General features: G+C 43.8%; 1 protein-coding gene across 1 annotated transcript; it reads right to left on the bottom strand.

The window, feature by feature from the left end:
- Positions 1-4,400: 4,400 nt before the first annotated feature.
- Positions 4,401-17,627, bottom strand: NQO1 (NAD(P)H quinone dehydrogenase 1). Its single transcript, XM_004431785.3, has 6 exons — positions 17,361-17,627; positions 11,410-11,574; positions 11,172-11,302; positions 7,092-7,205; positions 6,263-6,364; positions 4,401-5,328 (listed from the first exon to the last, which is right to left on the bottom strand). The coding sequence occupies exons 1-6, from the start codon at positions 17,365-17,367 to the stop codon at positions 5,023-5,025; spliced, it is 825 nt and encodes a 274-aa protein (XP_004431842.1). The 5' UTR covers positions 17,368-17,627; the 3' UTR covers positions 4,401-5,022.
- Between the last annotated feature and the right edge of the window lie 2,392 nt (positions 17,628-20,019).

The following is a 20,019-nucleotide window of genomic DNA, read 5'->3' as shown; positions in this document are numbered from 1 at the left end:
ATACAGGTGATACAAAGATATCATGAATATGACATAAATAACTGAAGCTTCAGAAGCACTGCTTTAGACAGTATGCTTATACTTTCTTATCAAATACAGTGTTGATTCTGTGAAAGTGACTGAATTTTTAACATATCCAAATGTATACATCTAAATGAGTTGTCACTTTAGGAGGCCACATATATATTTCAGCAATGCTACCATTGTTCTAAATATGTTTAAAAGTTGTCTTTTGGGGGGCTGGCCTTGTGGCGTACTGGTTAAGTTGGGCGTGCTCTGCTTTGGCAGTCCAGGTTCGCGCGTTCGGATCCCGAGTGCAGACTAACACCACTCGTCAGCCATGCTGTGGTGGAGACCCACATACAAAATAGAGGAAGATTGGCACCGATTTTAGCTCAGGGCTAATCTTCCTCAAGCAAAAAAAGAGGAAGATTGGCAACGGAGGTTAGCTCAGGACGAATCTTCCTCAGAAAAAAAAAAGGAAGGCTGGCCTGGTGGCACAGCAGTTAAGTGCATGCACTCTGCTTCAGGGGCCCAGGGTTCCCAGGTTTGGATCCTGGGTGTGCAGCAATGCACTGCCTGTCAAGCCATGCAGTGGCGGCATCCCATATAAAGTAGAGGAAGATGGGCATGGATGTTAGCCCAGGGCCAATCTTCCTCAGCAAAAAAAAAAAAAGAGAGAAGGACTGGCAACAGATGTTAGCTCAGGGCTGGTCTTCCTCACACACACACACAAAAAGTTGGCATTTGTTGACTTCAACAATACTAGAAAGGAGTAATAACCAAACAAAATTTAGTAAGTATAAATATAAAAAATATTTTGGTCCAGAAAACAGCATATGTGGGCAAAAGACTGATCTGAAGATGGGACTACAAGTGGCTTCCAGAAAAGCTGATGCAACCCTGGGTTACGTAATTTAAGTTACAGTGTCCAGAACAAGGGAGGTAGATGTCATGCTTTACTCCAAGCTGGTAAGAGTACTGTCATCTTGTAAGGAGCAAACAAATTCTCAGCAGCCATATAATCAGGTCTATAAGAGAACTGGAACATCATTTATCCCTGCTCAGGACACAACAGGGACTCTAGAAATATAAAAGCAACACTTAATTGGTCTTGTTCTCAGGAAGAGGTATTGATTACTGCTCTTGTGCTCTATTTCATGGTGCCATCATCCCTGCTCCTACTGAGGCAGTATAATATAGTATTTAAAAGCATAAGCTCTTGGGCCGGCTCCGTGGCTTAGCGGTTAAGTGCGCACGCTCTGATGCTGGCAGCCCAGGTTCGGATCCCGGGTGCGCCCCGAGGCACCACATCTCCGTCCAACCCGAGGCCGAGTCCCGCGTACAGCAACTAGAAGGATGTGAACCTACGACATACAACTATCTACTGGGGCTTTGGGGGGAAAAAATGAATAAATAAAATCTTAAAAAAAAGCATAAGCTCTTGAGTTTGTCTGCCTGGGTGGAGTTCTGGCTCCTACACCTACTATTTAACCTCTCCATTCCTCAATTTCCTTATCTATAAAGTGGAAACAAAAATAGAACCCTCCTCTTAAGGTGGTTGCAAGAATTAAGTAAATTAATCTATGTAAAATTATTTAGTTCCTGGCACACAGTAAGTGCCTAATAAGTGTTACCTTGTATTAGTATTACTAGTCCTGATACTACTCTGCTCTTCTGTCTCTTGTGCACTGGATCCCATATCCTTTTGCTTTTTCAAAGACATGTCCTCTTTCTCCAGCATTAAAACCTTTTCTCTCTGAGAGTTGTTCCCACTGGCATATAAATTTGCTGTAATGTACCTTATCTCTTTTTTTTTTTTTTAAAGATTTTATTTATTTTATTTTTTCCCCCCAAAGCCCCAGTGGATATTTGTATGTCGTAGCTGCACATCCTTCTAGTTGCTGTATGCGGGACTCGGCCTCAGGATGAACGGAGAAGTGGTGCCTCGATGCGCACCCGGGATCCGAACCCAGGCCACCAGCATCGCAGCGCGCGCACTTAACCACCAAGCCACAGGGCCGGCCCTGTACCTTATCTCTTAAAAAATCAAATAAATAACTTTCTTTGACCACACATTCCCCTAAACACTACTTCCTCTTCCTCTCCCTCCATCCTCTCTTCAATCCATTCCAATCAGGCGTTCATCACACCCCGCTACTGAAATAGCTCTTGTCAAAATCACCGATGACCTCCACATGGCCACATCCAAAGGTCAAGTCTCAGGCCTGTCTTAATGGGCTTGTGAGCAGTATTGACGCACTTGATCACTCCCTCCTTGAAACGCTTTCTTAACTCGACTTTTAGGACACCACACTCGGCTCTCCTGCGTCACTGGCCACTCTTTCATTCTCATCTTCTTGACATCCTAACGTTGGCGAGCCCTAGAAATCAATCATCAGATCACTTCTCTAGTATTACTCAGTTCTTAAGTGATCTCATCCAGTCTTATTGCTTTATATATTACCCATATATTGAAGACTCCCAAATGGGTATCTCCAGCCAAAACTTCTCCCTTAACTCCAGGTTCCTATTATCCAACTGCCTACCTGACAGCGTCACATTCTGTCTCAACAGATAGCTCAAACATAACATGTCTTAAGTCAGATTTTGATGCCACCCTTCCCATCCCCCACTCCTGCCCCCAATACTCTTTCCATATTCTTCCTCATCTTAGCAAATAGACTCTCCATTCTTCCAAATTCTTAAGCCAAAATACCTCTGAGTTTTTTTTATCTGGCCTAGGTCCAATCCATCATCAAATCCTGTTACTCCAATCTTTGAAATATACCCAGAATCCAACCACTTCCCAACATATCTATTGCTATCCCAAAGCATTTGTTGCCTAGATTGTCACAACAGCGTCCCAACAACTCTCCCCACTTCCATCACTGCCCCTTATACTTGATTTTTCACATACCAGCCAGAATTAAACATGTCAGATTGTTACACCTGTGCTCAGAACCCTCCAGTGACTTCCTATCTACATTCTTACAATGCTTATAAGGTTCTATGTGATCTGATTCCTATACGTCTCACCTGTCCCTCTCTTCCTTTCTCTGCTTTAGTCAGAGAAACTTCCTCTCTCTTCCTCAAACATACTAAGCATCCTCCTTCCGCAGGGGTTTGCACTCACATCACTCCTGCCTGGACTGCTATTCTTTCAGATACCTACATGTCTCACGCTCTCATTTATCAGGTCTTTGCTCCGAAGTAGCGTTATCAGAAAGGTCTTTCTTGATCACCCTGTATAAAACAATACTCCGTGTAGCCCATCTCTAACTCTCTCATTCTGCTTTTTCTTCCTAACATTTATCACCACTTGACATTTGTTAGTCTTTCATTAACTGGAATGCAAACTCCATGAGGCCAGGTGCTTTGTTTTGCTCCTTCCTGTATTCGTAGTGCCTAGAAGAGTGACCCAATGAGTGGATAAATCAGAGTAAATCAGACAAATCAGAACAAATACTGCCCCTTGGCATTTGTTTACTGCATTCTGTTTTTCTTGATTTCTACACTATTGTCTTTCCTAGATCTCTTTAAATGTCTTCTAGACTCCCTGAGGGGCTCTTAATAGGTTATTCCATTACCATTCAGTATGAAGCAGCCTTGTTGGGCAAGTTCTCAAGCCCACTCACCTTACAGGCTTCCGGCCATAATTTACTACTGAATCCTCTGATCCTGTCTTCCCCAGTAGATTCCACTTTTGCCTGAAGCCTCCATCACTAGCTTCACTGATGCCAATGAGTGTGAGTCTGTTCTGTAGAAATGGACTTCATTTGGAACTTTTAGAAATTTACTCAAAATTGCAGTGAGGATGAAGGCAACAAAAGATATTTTCAAACTGAAGCCCCAAGCCACCTGCCATTGTGGATATGGTAGAGGGGATAATACCCAGTGCGTGTTGGCATCTGGCAAATGAGGTCTTCCAGCCTGACGCCGTCATTTCCTTGGCAGGTAGGTACAAGGCTGTTCCCAGTTTGGGAAACCTTGCTTTGCCTCATTTCTCGTGTTTTCTTTCAATGCACCACATGAGGGCGGTCTTTCATCATGTTCTACTTGAATTACACCAACGGTGGGTTGAAGTGCGCTTCAACAATTTAAATGGGAAGTTAAAATATTATGCCAAAATTGTTCACCAAAGTTAACGAAACTCTAGGCTTACAATTTCATCCCAAAAGTTGTGGGACCAAAACACATCCTTAAAAGTAAAGTCATCAGTTTAGCAATGATACAGAAAAAAACCTTCCAGATGGTTATATAGATCAAAAATAAAGTACTGTTTGTGGAAGACTGTTTCTAAATTTTGGGAGTACTATTTTCTTTCTTGAATTCATTCATTGTAGCAGATGTAGTATATAGATGTGTAGGTTTATTTCTGCAGACATTAAATTAGAAGATTGAGGTAAAGAAGAGACTTTTATTAGCTTTTCATTTCAAGGTATCTGTGTGTACTGTATACAAACAACAAAAGTTGAAGGAAGAGTAACACTCACATTAGGCACACTAGTCACTGTGTAGTAATTAAAACCAACATATATCATAAACAAACATAGATTACTAACTACTAAACAAGTCCCTTAGGTCAGACTCAGTCATTTCTTTCTCTGGACAATTCCCTTCTGCCATAAACCACAGAGAGGTAATTAAAAGAAAAATAGATCATTGAAAAGTTGGATGCTGTCTAGCCAGATTTAGCTCTAAAAATTTATCATTAAAAAGAGAAATTAAATTGTGTACAGGACCTTAAAGAATATTGTCTGGCATCTTTCTACACCTCTCCCTGCTTTACGTCCTAAGTGGCCTCTTGAGCCTAATCCGATCTTGCTATGATAACAAGTGTAAGAATCAGTTACGCTTCATAAAAACTATCCAAAAATGTATGATTAGCCTATTCTCTCTCAATTCATTCCTCGTGGAAAAAGGAAAGCACAATTCTTAAAAACTAAAGCAAGTCAAGGAAGCCTGAAAAAGAAACCTAGATGTGGCTACATTTTAGAAGGAAATCAAGTCTTGTGACTTTTATTTTCTGGCTTTGATCTGGTTGTCAGTTGGGATGGACTTGCCCAAGTGATGGCCCACAGAAAGGCCAAATTGCGAGTTTTTCTGTTTATCCTGCACCTCCTTTTTCAATAAGCATCCTTTCTGGAAGTCTAGGTCAAAGAGGCTAACTGGCGCAAAATACAGTGGAGTCTCATTCCAAATATTTTCCAGGCGTTTCTTCCATCCTTCCAGGATCTGAATTCGGGCATCCTTGGGAATGCGCCCAATGTTATATGTCAGTTGAGGTTCTAAGACTTGGAAGCCACAGAAATGCAGAGTGCCACTCTGGGGATACACAAAGCACAGAGGTGAGTCAGAACAAACCCTATACAGCTTGTACCATATACAAACAACAGAGGTTAATCTGGGCTTCCCAATAAGATACTCTGCTGTGGAACCTGAGGCACCCTGGAGAATCAGTTCATAGCTATACCTCTCTCACTTTCTGTTCTCTATACCTAGCTGTCACCTTTTAGCCTATTCAGCTGTGCTCTTCTTTAAATGAATGAAACCTTGAAACAGTGCCAGCCTGGGATCCTCTGCCAAAAGTGCCAGAAGTGCTACTATATGAGAGACAGTTTCAGCTTCTTGGCAGCTGACTCTTGCCAAGGCATGCAGATGTGCATTTCTCAGCCTTTCCAAATCACTAGATGAGTCTTAAATGATTAGTACTTATTCTCCAATATTAACATTAATTCTCCAATATTATAGGTAGCCACCTCATTTGCTTGTCTCTCCAACCCTCTTCCTTAGAAGAGATTATCTTGCGAGTTCGGCGACCACCAAAAAGCATACTTAGACCTCAGTTTTATTAGCTGGAGTAAATCATTTCTTAAATTTTCTTGGGCTCTAATAGTCTCTGAGACTGTAACAGCAACTTGGAAAAGGACAGGAAGCCTGGAAAGAGATGTCGGGTATCTGGAGAGAATCGGAGCCCGTGGCTATACAAATCCAGGGTCATCTGCACTAGCCCTTCGTGAGCAGAGGGCGGTGCTTGGACAGGTGCACACACGGGTTATTCTATAAGCACAGGGGCCTGGGAAGACAGGTGAGTCTTAAAGGAAGCTCCCTGTAGTTCTGACTCATTACAGTACTTTCATCTTCACACCTCAGGTCTGTTTTCTGCTGCTATCTTAAGGATCTGGAGCCCATAGAAAGCTCACTTAATCCCCCTGAAAGCTCACTTAATCACCCTGAAGGTTCACTGAAAACGAGGTACCTGAATTGGCCAGAGAAGGATATTCATGTCCCCGTGGATGCCCTGCAGAGAGTACATGGGGCCGCTGCCACCAGTGGTGATGGAAAGCACTGCCTTCTTGTTCTGTAAGAGAAAAGTCATTACCCTCCACATCTCCTTGGTAACAGGAAGTTAATGAACAGCCCCAGGGAAAAGAACACACAAGTCGGCCCTATCTGTTGTTTATTTAACTTCATACGTTGGCTGCTCTGAGCCATGCAGTATGACTGCAGAAGTACCAGCCTGGAAGATGGTATGCAGACAGGGAGCCAGAGGCAAGCCCAGGATTCCATGCTCCCGGGTGTGGCAAATCCGGTGAAGGTTATCATGGTAATGCAAAATCAATGTTGACTGCTGGTGCCTAGGTGGAGTAATTTATTGTTTTTATCTGTCTCTCCACAGTGCTAGGCATGTATCTAGGCATGTCATCTAGGAGGTATCAAAATGTTTCTTGTGTGGTATTTGGGTCTTTGAAAAACAAAAACAGACTTTCTTTTTTAATTTTTATTATGGAAAATTTCAAACATACATAAAGAAGAGAAAATAGTATAATGATGCATCTACCACCCAGCTTCAACTCTCAGTATTTTGCCATTCGAGTTTTATCTAATCTCCTCGCCCCTTTTTTATCCTGGAGTATTTTAAAGCAAACCCTAAACATCATGTCAAAATAGCTATAAAACCTTTATTATGCATCTCTCACAAAGGGACCTGGAGCCTGATCTTAGTATCTAATTGTACTCAAAACTCTGCATCAAGACAGAATCTACCCAGAATCCAGCTGTTAGAAAAAGCAGAACCATCCACCTACCTGGAAAGGTCCCTTGTCATAGAGGGCAGTAAATGAGTAGGCGAACCCCCCTACGAGCACTCGATCAAACCAGCCTTTCAGGATGGCAGGGACGCCAAACCACTGCAGGGGGAACTGTGGGACAGAGGATAAAGAGGTCAGATCCGGAGCCTCCAGCACAGAAGGCGGCTCGGCTACTGCCCATGACGTCACTGAGGGGCGAATCTTTCTTCAGGCCTTTGTCATTCCTTCTGGAGGAGTTAGCACATTAAAGAAAATTATTGTCCTTGGTCAGTGAACTCGACACTCCTGTTCTACCTAAAAATATTTATACCACAAATATTGGGTGGGCCTGAAGAAAGCCACATGCAAATAAGATTTGTTTCTATGAAATAACCTTTGGCAGCAAAGTCTAAACACCAAGGATTGCAGACAAAGTTTGCCTCACTGTGTGATGCCTAAATCGATATTTCCCCAAGAGCTTGCTTTAGTAGGTATGGGATCAAAAATATGAAACACAAATCTTGGGCTCACGGATCTAACATCTTACCATTTAGAATAAACAGAACCACTCAAATATGCAAACAAATGATCGGTGTGACTAAGGGTTATCAGGGAATTCCCATGAGCAAGTCTTACTGAGCCTCTTGTCCTGACAGAGCAAGGACTATAGCAGATTTCTTCTTCTCCTGACTCATGATTTCAAGACAATGACAATTAGAACATGCCTGGAGGACAAAAACTAGGACAGAGAAGGGATCTGTAGGACTTGTGAGCTCTCTCTTTGAACGGCTGTTGACCTACAGAAATAGGGATAAGGAGGTAGGGTTTTAGAACAGGAAAAACACAAGATCGAGAGCGAGGTTTGTGTTCTCACCCTGAATCGGCCACTAACTTGATGCACCACCTTTCCCACACAAGCCCCATACCGTCCCTAAGTTTCATCCACCTCAGCTGTACAAAGACGGGCTTGAGTGACCTCTAGTAGCTTCTCATATTCTCACATTATGACTCTCCAACTGTGAGGGGCCAGATCTGCAGCTTTTAGGATAAATGTGTAGGTTGTTTAGGCAAGTAGATTTGGTCCCCTGTGAATGTTCTCTAGTCAGAGCTGAAAATAGAATCAGTTGGCTTGCGGGAGTATTAAAAGTTTACTCTCCCTCAAATATTTGCAAATCATATATCCGACAAGGGGTTAATCTCCATAATATATAAAGAACTCACACCACTGAACAACAAAAAAACAACCCGATGAAAAAATGGGCAGAGGATATGAACAGACATTTTTCCAAGGAAGATATACAGAAGGCCAATAGGCACATGAAAAGATGTTCAACATTACTAATCATCAGGGAAATGCAAATCAAAACTACACTAAGATATCACCTTACACCCGTTAGAATGGCTATAATTACCGAGAGAAAAATTAACAAATGTTGGAGAGGATGTGGAGAAAAGGGAACCCTCATTCACTGCTGGTGGGAATAAACAGGTGCAGCCTCTACGGAGAACAGTATGGATATGGAGATTCATCAAAAAATTAAAAATAGAAATATCTTATGATCCAGCTATCCCACTACTTGGTATTTATCCAAAGAACTTGAAATCAACAATCTAGAGGCTTATGCACCCCTATGTTCATTGCAGCATTATTCACCATAGCCAAGAAGTGCAAGCAACCCAAGTGTCCCTCAACTGATAACTGGATCAAGAAGATGTGGTGTATATATACAATGGAATACTACTCAGCCATAAAAAAAGACAAAATCATCCCATTTGCAACAATATGGATGGACTTGGAGGGTATTATGTTAAGTGAAATAAGGCAGACAGAGAAAGACAAACACCACATGATTTCACTCACATGTGGAAGATAAACTAATACACGGCCAGAGAGAACAGTTTGGTGGTTACCAGGGGGAAGAGGGTTGGGGGTGGGCACAAGGGGTGACGGGGCGCATTTATATGGTGACTGACAAATAATGTACAACTAAAATTTCACAATGTTATAAACTATTATGACATCAATAATTTAAAAAAAAGTTTACTCTCCCTCAAGTTGTTTGGAGAAGTGAGAAAACTGGGCAGGGGGCTAGCCCATATGGCACCTCCTTCCTCAAGAAGAATTAAAGCACTCCTTCCTCAGGACTCTTTATTTCCATGTTGAAAGACTGTCGTCATACATAGTACACTGATTTTGCTAGAATAAGACTTTTCCCTGTCATCTGCCGGGAACCTGTTACAATACATACACCAACCTGCAGTGTTTACATTGCCCCTAGATGTGTTGCTATTTTGCAGCACACAACTGTTACCCTGGCCCCTGGCCCCATAAGATATTAACCACAACCCTGCTCAGAAAAGCCTAACACTGTCCTCTTTAGCTTACAGGAAACCACAAGGAGAGGAAGGAGGAGATGGCTGAGACATATAATCAAAACCAGTTAAAATTGGTTGAGGGCAACATGGCGGTCTGACTTGACCTGACATTGACCCCACAGCTCATTATACGCTCATTGTAATATATTACCATGCTACCTAACACACCCACTGGCACGATGACAGTTTACAATTACCATGGCAATGGCAGGATATAACTAAATAAGGAAAGAAAAGAGGTGGCACTCTTGCTCCCCAGAAAAGCCTGCCCACTTCCCTGAATAAACTATAAATATTCCTCCCCTTCCTTACCTAGATCCCCCTTTTTTTTTTAATTTTTTTTCCCCCCAAAGCCCCAGTAGATAGTTGTATGTCACAGCTGCACATCCTTCTAGTTGCCGTACTTGGGACGCGGCCTCAGCATGGCCGGAGAAGCGATGCGTCGGTGCACGCCCGGGATCCGAACCTGGGCGGCCAGTAGTGGAGCGCGAGCACTTAAGTGCTAAGCCACGGGGCCGGCCCTTCCTTACCTAGACCCCTTATAACAGCTGCCTAATCACCCCAGGAGCTGAGAAGTTGATTTGGAAATATGGGTCCCACTTCTCCATTCTTTGGCCACCGAATAAAAGCTTGTGCTATTGAATGCTCAGCTTTGGTTTCATTTCAAATCCGAGACACCAAACAAGAAAGAACTCTCTGAGGAAGGGATAGATTGTGGGTACAAGGCCCACCTGTGGGCCCCTCCTCAGGGCTACTCTCAATGTGGGTCCAAGTCCCACTGGAGTGAGGTGAAATTGCTAACACAACCTGCACAGTTGTACTGATAGTAAAGAAAACTTAGGCATCAAAGAGAATCTGAATTTAAAGGCCACCAAGGTCCTTTCCAATTCTAAAATTTGCTGATTCTGAGACGCAGAACTAAAAGCTGCTACTGCTGCTGTCCTGGCTGCACTAGGACAAGATGCAGCAGTAAACATGGACCAAGCAGGCATCCTTTGTGGCACTAATGGTGTGTGGCTTTGATTCATAGCAACAGGTAGAATAAAGGACTTCAAAGGTTGAATTCTTTGCAGCTGATTGAATAATTGCAAAAACCACAGCTAGTATCACCCTTCTTGTGAAGTTTCCAGTGTCATGTATATTTCATCAAAGAGCTGACTGGAACTGGCAGAAGCAAAGTCATTGAGTACAGTCTGGCATTTTCAGGAACGATGATTGTCAAGGGGCATACACAGTTCCAGTACTGACTGCCAAATGGTGAGCCAGCCTCCGGAGCAGAAGGCACGGTTTGCTGCTGTGATACATTAAACAAGGCAATGCACTCTTCAGCTGGGAAGTTCCACCAGCAGAGAAGTCCATCTCTCATGCATCACTCCACAAACTATTCAGGATGCTTACAGAGAGAGGGGGAAAACTGCAAACTTTGAGAGGTTACACGAGGAATCACTAATTGAAGAAAAGATTAAACACACTGGGAAAAAAAGCTCAAGGCTCCCATGTCATCTTTGCAGTCACATTCATATTCTCAAAGAGTAATACAGCCAGATTCACAATAGCTATAAATCTGTGGAATGCTGCACCTTTGAAGTAATCACCCTGCTTTAGAGAGAATGCAGTCAAGTGGGTAAGTGACTTTTCTAGGATCACATAGCTAATTAGGTGACAAGTCTAGGACAATAAGAACTCAAGTGTCTCGACACCCCGTCTGATGCCCTACCACACCTGAAAAATCACAAGGTCTGCATCTTCCAGCTTCTTCTGTTCAGCCACAATATCTGAGCTCAGACGGCCTTCCTTATAAGCTAGACTAGACTCATCAGCATACTGAAAGTTCTCAGGGTCCTTCAGTTTACCTGCAGAGAGGAAAAAGAGGCTGAGGCCAGAGGGACCAAGGCGGGGCAGAGAACCCACAGGTGAGAAGTTCCACAAAGACCTAATTAAAGGGGAAAGCCACTCCTACCTGTGATGTCCTTTCTGGAGATAAGGGGATTGAAGTTCATGGCATACAGGTCCGACACAACGACCTCCCATCCTTTCTTCTTCAGTGTCTCTACAGCAGCCTCCTTCATGGCATAGTTGAAGGACGTCCTCTCTGAGTGAGCCAGTATGATCAGTGCTTTTCTGGCTATTTAGACACACACAATGCACACAGAGAAAATCAGTTACCAACCAGCAAAGCTTCAGCTAAATGGAGCTGAGCCCGGATCCATCATGGAAGAGGCAACTGTTAGACATGGGGTTATGCAACCATCCACTGCAGCCAGAAATATATTTTCTCCTTAAAAGTACCAATGAATAAAGGAGGCATTTAACTCACTGGGAAAACAGTGGCTAATTTAACCAACGGTGTGGGCATACTTAATCAACCATCTGCATGAAAATAAAATTATCCCCTTAGAAAACGAATAAAAGGTGTTACAAGTCAGTAGAGTGGTTACCCTTGACGGGGGAAGTAACTGGAAGAACACAGAGGGGGCTTCTGGGGTGCTGCCAATGTTCTGTTTCTTGCTCTGGGTGCTGATCACACAAGCATGTGTTCAGTTTGTGAAAATTCACTTAGAACTTGTGCACTTTTCTGTGTGTCTACTGTAGTCAATAAGAGCTTTTGTTATTAACTATCCCACTAACACACCACAGACAGCAATAATTTCCCAGCAGATTAAAGATCTAAATTTTTTTAAAATGAAACTATCAGAACAGTATGGAAGGAAGGGGAGAATTTGCATAACCTCAGGATAAAGAATGCTTTTTAAGAAAGACTAGAGATTCAGAAACCATGAAGTTGAAAAGCCTGACAAATAAAGCCACATAAAAATGAAAAATTTTTGTTTACCAAAAGGCACCATAAACAAAGTCAAAAGACAATCAACTAGGAGAAGATATCCGACAGTCTTATCACAAAGAGTTAAAATCCCAAAGAATGCCTACAAACAATTAGAAACAGACAGACAATGCAAAAGAAAAATAAGTCAAGGATCTGAACACACTATTCGCAGAGGAGAAAATGCAAATGACAATAAACAAAAGAAAATGTACCCTGACTGGCCTGTCAAGAAAAGCAAATTAAAATAAGACACCATTATTCACCCATTGGATTGGCAAAACACTTTAAGACAAGTAACACTGAGGGCTATTAAGACTGCAGGAAGGGGCCTGGCCCTGCGGCCTAGTGGTTAAGTTCGGCAGCTCCACCTCAGCGGGCCGGGTTTGGTTTCCAGGCTCGGACTCCACCACTCGTTGGTGGCCATGCTGTGGCAGCAACGCACATACAACTTAGAGGAAAATTGGCACAGATGTTAGCTCAGGGCAAATCTTCCTCGGCAAAAAAAAAAGACTGCAGGAAGACTGGCACCTTGCCAGTGGGAATATGAATTGTCTCAGCCTTCGGGGAAAGTAATCAGGTTGAATCTTTTAAAATTCTGAAGGCACATAAATCTTTGATCTAGCTGTCCAACTTTGGGGACTCTGTTCTACAGACTGAAAGCATCAGGACATAAGGATATATGAGCAAGGATGTGTCCTGGACCATTCTTTTCATTGGCAAAAATCAGATATAACATGACTGTCGATTTATGGGGAGCATTTGAATAAATTATGGTACATACACACTACAGAATATTTTGCTGTTAACAAGAATGAGTTAACTCCGTACAGTCACCCAGAAAGATATCCATGACATATCGTTAAATGATAAAATGAAGCGAATGTGAATCCCTTGTTTTTTTTTTGGTGAGAAAGATTAGTCTTGAGCTAACATCTGTTGCCAATCCGCCTCTTTTTGCTAAGGAAGATTGGCCCTGGGCTAACATCCACGCCCATCTTCCTCTACTTTACATGTGGGACGCCTGCCACAGCCTGGCTTGATAAGCGGTGCATAGGTCACGCCCAAGATCCTAACCTGCAAACCCAGGGCCACCAAAGTGGAGAATGAAAACTTAACCACTACGCCACCGGGCCAGCCCCCAGCTGCGGGAATCCATTTTTATAAAAAAGAAAGAAACTACACATATGTAGGTAGATTTGCAGTATATTGGGTATGAGAGAAAAAAGATGTGGAATGATCACATGAAACTGTTAATAGTTTTCTTAGATCACTAAGAGATGGCTAGAGGGGAGAGGCAGAGGGGAAAGATACACTTTTTCTTGGACCTCCTCTCTATTAATAAAGTTGTTAGAAAAAGCACGCTTTACTTTTGCAATAACAGCATACAATGGGTGCTTACTATGTGCTGGGTGCTGTTTTAAGGGCTCTGCATCCTTTTCAATTGTCATGACAACACCAGGAGGCAAATACAATTAGTATCTCCATAGTATAGAGGAGGAAAATAAGACACAGAAAAGTTAAACAAGTGACCCAAGTTTTCACAGCAAGTGGCGAAGCCAGAATCATCTAAAACTATATAGACCTAGAGAAACCCCTGCAACAGTGTGCAGGGTATGGGGCAGAGCACCAGAGAAAGGAATTTTCTCCACCATTTCTCCTACTAACTGGTGTCCCTCCTTCACACCTCACTCACTCTTAACCTTGGCGACTGTGGGCGGAGCTGGAGAGAAGACACTGCACCTTTTTGCATTGTTGGAAGAAAATTAACTAGAAAGGCACATTGAAGCCTTTATAGTTTTCCGTTTTATTATTAACCACACCTGGCATGGACAGCGCCTTTGGGTTAAATTCAGCCAGGCAAAAACTTCAGGCCCTGCATGCCAGAAAAGAGGATTTCCAAGCTTGGTCCTGGAGTTTCAGACTATGTAAAGTCAGAGTCGTTGGAATGTGAGTTTGAGGAGCATTTAAATGCTGTGGAAGTGATTCTTCTGCTTCGGACGGCTTGGGAAAAGGGAAAGGAATTCCTGAGGCTGCCTCAACCAATTCCCACCCCTTTCTTTTTTTTTTTTTTATTTTTTTATTTTTTTTATTTTTTCCCCCCAAAGCCCCAGTAGATAGTTGTGTGTCATAGCTGCACATCCTTCTAGTTGCTGTTCCCACCCCTTTCTTATCAGCTCATGAACTCAATATGATTGGGAGCAATGTGAGTATAGCGAGCTCTGCCATGCACTTTCCTTGTGACTGACCTTTGCATCAGTCACATCAATGATTACCAAATATTGCTTTGTCCATTTTTATTCTCTCGGCTTACTTCTTATCTATCTATCTATATTTTTTTACTTCTTATCAACATTAACAAGCATTTCCTAAGTAGTAAAACCTAAAGGCGCTCCCCAGAAAATGAGAAAGTTAGGACATCTACCCCTGCTTTCAAGGAGCCCACCATGTGCTGGCTATGGGCACGCCTGTGACCTCCAAACATAAGAAAAGAAAGACGAGACGCAAACAGGAAGAACATATTTGCAAGAAATATACCCAACAAAGCTCAGTATCTGGAATACATAGATTCCGAAAACTCACCCAGTCAAAGAATGATCGCAGGTCATGAAAAGGCAATAAGAGAACAGTCACTCGCAGTTAACAGAACACTCATGCTATTTGCCAGGAGTAAAGGGTAAATCAGGATATTTATCATGCAAACATCATAATTCCAAGTCACTCGTTTCCAGGTCATTTTTCGTGGACAAACTTGAGTTTTTTGGACTTGGAGGGTTCAGTTTCCCTTCCTGCCACTTAACTAGCTACACGACAAGTCTGACTTTCTCAGAACTTACCCTAAGAAAGACGATAAGACACATACATAAGTAACTAATGGCCTGAGCCTGATGGGAGAGGCAAGTGACAGAGTTCCACAGAGGAACTTAGGGCTGTTCCCCTGTTCACTTAGGGCTGGCGATGAGGAGAGGCCTTCAGCAGGAACTGCCATTTGAGCTGAGTTTTCAAAGACAAATGAGATTATGATCAGTACCCCTAGTTTAACACTCACATCTGCTGGTCATGCACGCCATTTATCTAATAGAAGCGGCCGTCTCTAACAGAGCCAAGCCCATCTTTGTTAACACATCTCTCTCCCCGCGCTAGTTCACTTCCAGATCTCAGTCCCTATGAAATACGCTCCAGTTCATCCTCACTTCTCCATGTCCTGAAAGCCCTTGTTTCTTCCCCACCATCCTAGGTCTTCTATCTCCACCCCAAGTCCAGACCAGCCAACCTTCCTTCTCCCCCTGAAATGCTAATGTTCTCCCTAACCCAGCCTCCCAGTCTCTCCACCACGGTTTACTGAGCACCTGCTATGCACAGGCACTGCTCCAGGTGCTGGGGATACATCCGTGTACAAAACAGACACAAACCTTTCCCTTCATGGAGAATACATTCTGGTGGCCAAAGCATCCCGACCGTCTCTTGGGAGCTGACCTCTGTCCTCATCTATTGCTCTGACATCCCTACAACTCTCTGCCTTCAACCTCAGGCCACTCTGAAACCAAGAGTTTTCACTAACCTTCCAGAATAAACTGTACTCTGTCGACCTGCAGTTTCATTGATGACCAACAAAGAACTTAGTGACAAAACAGATAAAGCTGGCAGAGAGAGAAAGGGATTGTGGTACATCACTTTAATGTAAACCATGTCTAGAAATCTTCAACAGTAAAGCCATATTACCCACATGATCGTTTTGGCAGGAAGAATAGCCATCAAGGAATACCTATTCGAAATATAATAAGGGGAGGCCCTCAAATCAGTTTCGTGCATTCTGCTTCTGCCCTCTGGACTCACTGGATACCTCAAGGCACATGCAGGTGAGACACACACATCTGTTAGTTGCAAACAAATGCTCTGAATGCTTCAGTTAACCTCAAGATTTGGTTAGCAGGATACAGCTAATACTGGTTATACAAGATCCAAATCTTCCCATTTTGTCTCATATCCACTCTCCCCCCCATTTTTTGTCTAAGTTACAGCTTCCAACATGCATACAAGAAGCCTTGTCAGCTACCCTGCAGTCTCTCCCAGACGCTTCTGCTCTAGGCTTCTAGAAACTCTGGGTGGACTTCCAACCCCCAGCTCAGTGCTTTTCTCAGAGATTCTAACTGTAGTTTGTCAACTGCAAAAGCAATCTCTTCCCAACCACTTACTTTTAGCAAGATGAGATTCTGTGTGTGTGTGTGTGTGTGTGTGTGTGTGTGTGTGTGTGTGTTTTCAAAACGCAAAACTAAGTTCAGAGACAAGGAAATTACAAAAAGGCAGAGTTCTGCCCCCGTTGAGGAAACAGCTCTCTCAATTTTAGCGTGGTCCAATCTCAGAGTAAGGCTCCCTGGGAAACAGAGCTCTCTGCCCCTGCAGGTGTTGCAGTGGGCCCAGGATGCCTTAGAGGTCTTGAACGCATCAGATAAAGTTGTGGTGACCTCTAAGGTCCCCTCTGGTTGACGGCAGAGAGGGGAGGCTGTCACTCAACATGGACCCCGTACCAGATTAGGTCTGTTCAGTCCAAGGGTCACAGTTGAAAATGCCTCCTTGGCCAGGCAGCCTGGGACTGGGTCTGGTCTCTGTCAAAACGAAGGGAGCAGCTTCCCCAGCTCCAGCCCACCCATCGCCAGATCTTTCAATTCTCCTCCGGAAGCTGGGAATACACATTTTTAAGTGAAATAGCCTATATTTATTTTAAATGTTAGCAACTTATTCCAAAATGTTTCAAATATTACTAAGCCCAAAAACAAGGTGTCCCAGTGGGCCAGATTTGGCCTCTGAGGGCCGGTTTCCGACCTGTTTTGGGGGGAATTTTTGCTTCCAAGGTCAAGTCTCTACTCAATGCCCGTGCTCAGTCCCTGAGTTTCTGGGGGTGGGGTAGAAACAGGAGCTCCCCCTCTCCCGGCGTCTGGTCAGGGCTCATCCCGGAACCCTAATGCCTTCACTTTTCCAGTTTTGAGTCAAGGAAAAAAACTCAGGGCGGAGCCCCCATGGGCTCCTGCAGAACTTCAGGAGCTGGGGGCTGCGGAGCTCGGGGGGGGGGGGGGGGGGGGGGCACTTACTAGCCATGGCTCCGGCGGCGCGCTGATTGGCTGGGCTGCTGGTGGCCGGGATGTCGCCTGTACTGCCCGCTGAGCTCCCTTTACTTTATACCCTGCACGACTGGGCAGGGCCCCTGGAGCCTGGGATGGGGTGACGGTCAGGGGGAAGGGCGGGGGGCGGGGCAGCAAGAGCGGAGCCGGCCAGGCGGGCCCTGGGGCGCAGGGCGGAGCACGCTGGCTGCAGTTCCAGGAAGGAGGCGGAGTCAGGGGGCTGGAGTAGGGACCCCCGAGACAGGGAAGAACGGTGCCCTGGGGGTGGGGGATGCGAGCGGCCCCGTGGCTCTGGGTGTAGGTGGGAGGCATGCCTATCTGGTTCCTGTCCTGATGCCACCTGGGGACACGAGAAGGAAGTTTCCGATGGAGTCCGGGGTTCAGGAGGGCACACCCCTCGTTTTTTCCTCGCCTAGTGGTGGGGGGAAAGTCTCCTCCCCAGGAACCGGGCGGACAAAGAGGAGGGTGCGGAAGACTGCGGTCCTTTAGGCTCAGATTCGCTGAGTCACTGTGATTCGGGACTTCGGTTTTGAGGGCTGAGGCGAACAATTCCAAGACAACCTGGGCAGCTTGCTCCTGGGAAAGTGAATTTGTTTCTTCCTTTACACAGAACGCATTTCCCTGTGTGCAAACCCCTAGGGGCGCCTCCTAGTCTGGGAACTAACTGGTTTTGCCTCCGAATACCTAGTCCAAGGCTGGTCCGGGAGATAGCAGTACCTGTACGTATAGGGGAAGCATTTAAAGAATAGCCAAGACAGGTTAAGTTTAGTGGCTTTGCACAAAGTTCTACTTAGGACAACTGAACAGAACAGAGCAAAACGTTGTACATCTGTGTCAACCTACAAAAACAAACCAGTTTAAGAGGCAAAGCCTTTATTTTGGGATCAAAGAATTGCAGATGGGGAGCACAGATTCAGGTAGAAACTCTGGGTCCTGCTCGGGAGTTCAAGTCAGGGGCTTTTAAAGGCAGAGAAGGGAGGTTGTATTACAGAGTATTAATTGGAGTTGGAGGCAGAGAGCTAGTCTTGGGTAAACACTGATGGACTATTAATTCCACCTTCAGAAAGTCCACATCCTCAGGTTTTGTGATCAGGATGTTCATTCGCCCGCTGACTGCTCAAACAATGGGTTATAAAACAGTTGCTAGTGTGACCCAGTCCAAAAGTTTGGCCCAGTCTGAGCTTCAAGACAGCAAAGCAGTTCTTCTGAAAGGCAGCTCCCACTGCGTTTTAAAATGGCTCCACTCTAGTCAATTTTGACAAAAGTAAAAGTTATAGTAAAGTCTCCATTCTACAGAACAGAGAGGAGACATACTATCAAAAGGCGAAGGAAAAAGAAATAGAACTTTAAAGTTCACCATCAGAAAAATTACAAATGATAACTAAGAAAATTCAGAGAGAAGGAAGGTGGGAATTACACCCTTACTGTGAGATACCTCAGGGGCAAAATTTAAAGAGGTGCCAGAAAACTCAGTCATCCAGATAAATAACACTTTAATGTGGTTTAAAAAATATATCAATTTGGACACAGACAAAAAGTCATGATAGACAAAATACAAAAATGTTAGAGACAGGGTCAGTAGCAGTGCCAACCACATTGAGCCTAAAGCCAAAGGAGAAATCAGTTAATACTGATCCTTGACTTCGTTAAAAAACAAAATTCAACTAAGTAAATTTTAAAGATCTAATTGGCTTTATTCAACAATTCATGAATCAGGCAACCTCAATCTAGCAGAGAGAAAGGAGCTCCAAGGAGCCATACAAAATGAAAGACTCTTATAGTCAGAAGGGAGTGGGAACAAGGAAGTTATACTAGACAAAAAGGATTGGTTATTGCAAGGTTACTTTCCTTTAGGGGATGGTGGGGGTCTATCAGGCAGATTACCTAACTAGTGCTGATCAGGCAATTCCTAATTGGTTGGTTTAAGATTCCATTTCTGGGAGAGCTGAAAGTAATTAAGTCCTGGTTTGGTGATGTGGGGCTTGGCACCAGCCATTCCATTTTGGGCCTGTTGTCTTGTTTTTGACAATTTAAGATATTAATATTTTTTCATCCTAGACATTTTTTCTTCATTACTTTTGACTTTCAAAAATATTGCATTAAAATATCTTGATTACTGAGTTTTCTGGCATCTCCTTTAGTTTTGTGCCTGGGGCAAGTGCTTCATACCTTCTCATCCTAATCCTAGCCTTGCCTGTAAATAAACTAAATCTGTTTTTTCAGAATACAAAGTATATTGATTCTAAAGTTGATAAGTCAAGAAATAGAGGCAAAAGCACATTATTAGAATGTAGTAACCACCGGAACCATTAACACAATGTTTTTAAGTGTTTCTGATACCAAACCTCTTAATCTCAAATTCATGTGCCCCATGTATAGCAAGCCAAACACCGAGACATCGGTGCTTGGAGATGGGGAAAGATTTATTTAAATTGGCCAAAACTAGTAGGCGGGAGCCTGGGTTCGCTCAAATCGGCGTCCCCAAGAACAGAAAGCAGGGGGTTTTATAGAGCTAAGGGGCTTGACAGGAGGAGCTTCAGGGAAACAAAGGGGTCACTCCGGATAAGCCCCTGGGCATTCTGACTTCTGGGTTTCAATGCTGCTGTGGGCTGGCCATTCAGTGATGGCA

This window comes from Ceratotherium simum, chromosome 30 (assembly GCF_057802395.1).
Source record: "Ceratotherium simum simum isolate JZ-2026a chromosome 30, ASM5780239v1, whole genome shotgun sequence".
In the NCBI taxonomy this organism is placed as follows: Eukaryota; Metazoa; Chordata; class Mammalia; order Perissodactyla; family Rhinocerotidae; genus Ceratotherium; species Ceratotherium simum.
Note: the sequence above shows the minus strand (reverse complement) of the source record. Positions and strands in the feature narration are given on the sequence as shown.

Bases quoted from the DNA above. Each gene is read 5' to 3' on its own strand.
- NQO1 (XM_004431785.3), bottom strand. The intron at 7,206-11,171 runs GTGTGGTAGGGC...TCTGTCCCACAG, and splicing joins CAGACCTTGTGATTTTTCAG to TTCCCCCTGCAGTGGTTTGG. The intron at 6,365-7,091 runs GTAGGTGGATGG...TTTCTCTTACAG, and splicing joins ATGACAAGGGACCTTTCCAG to AACAAGAAGGCAGTGCTTTC.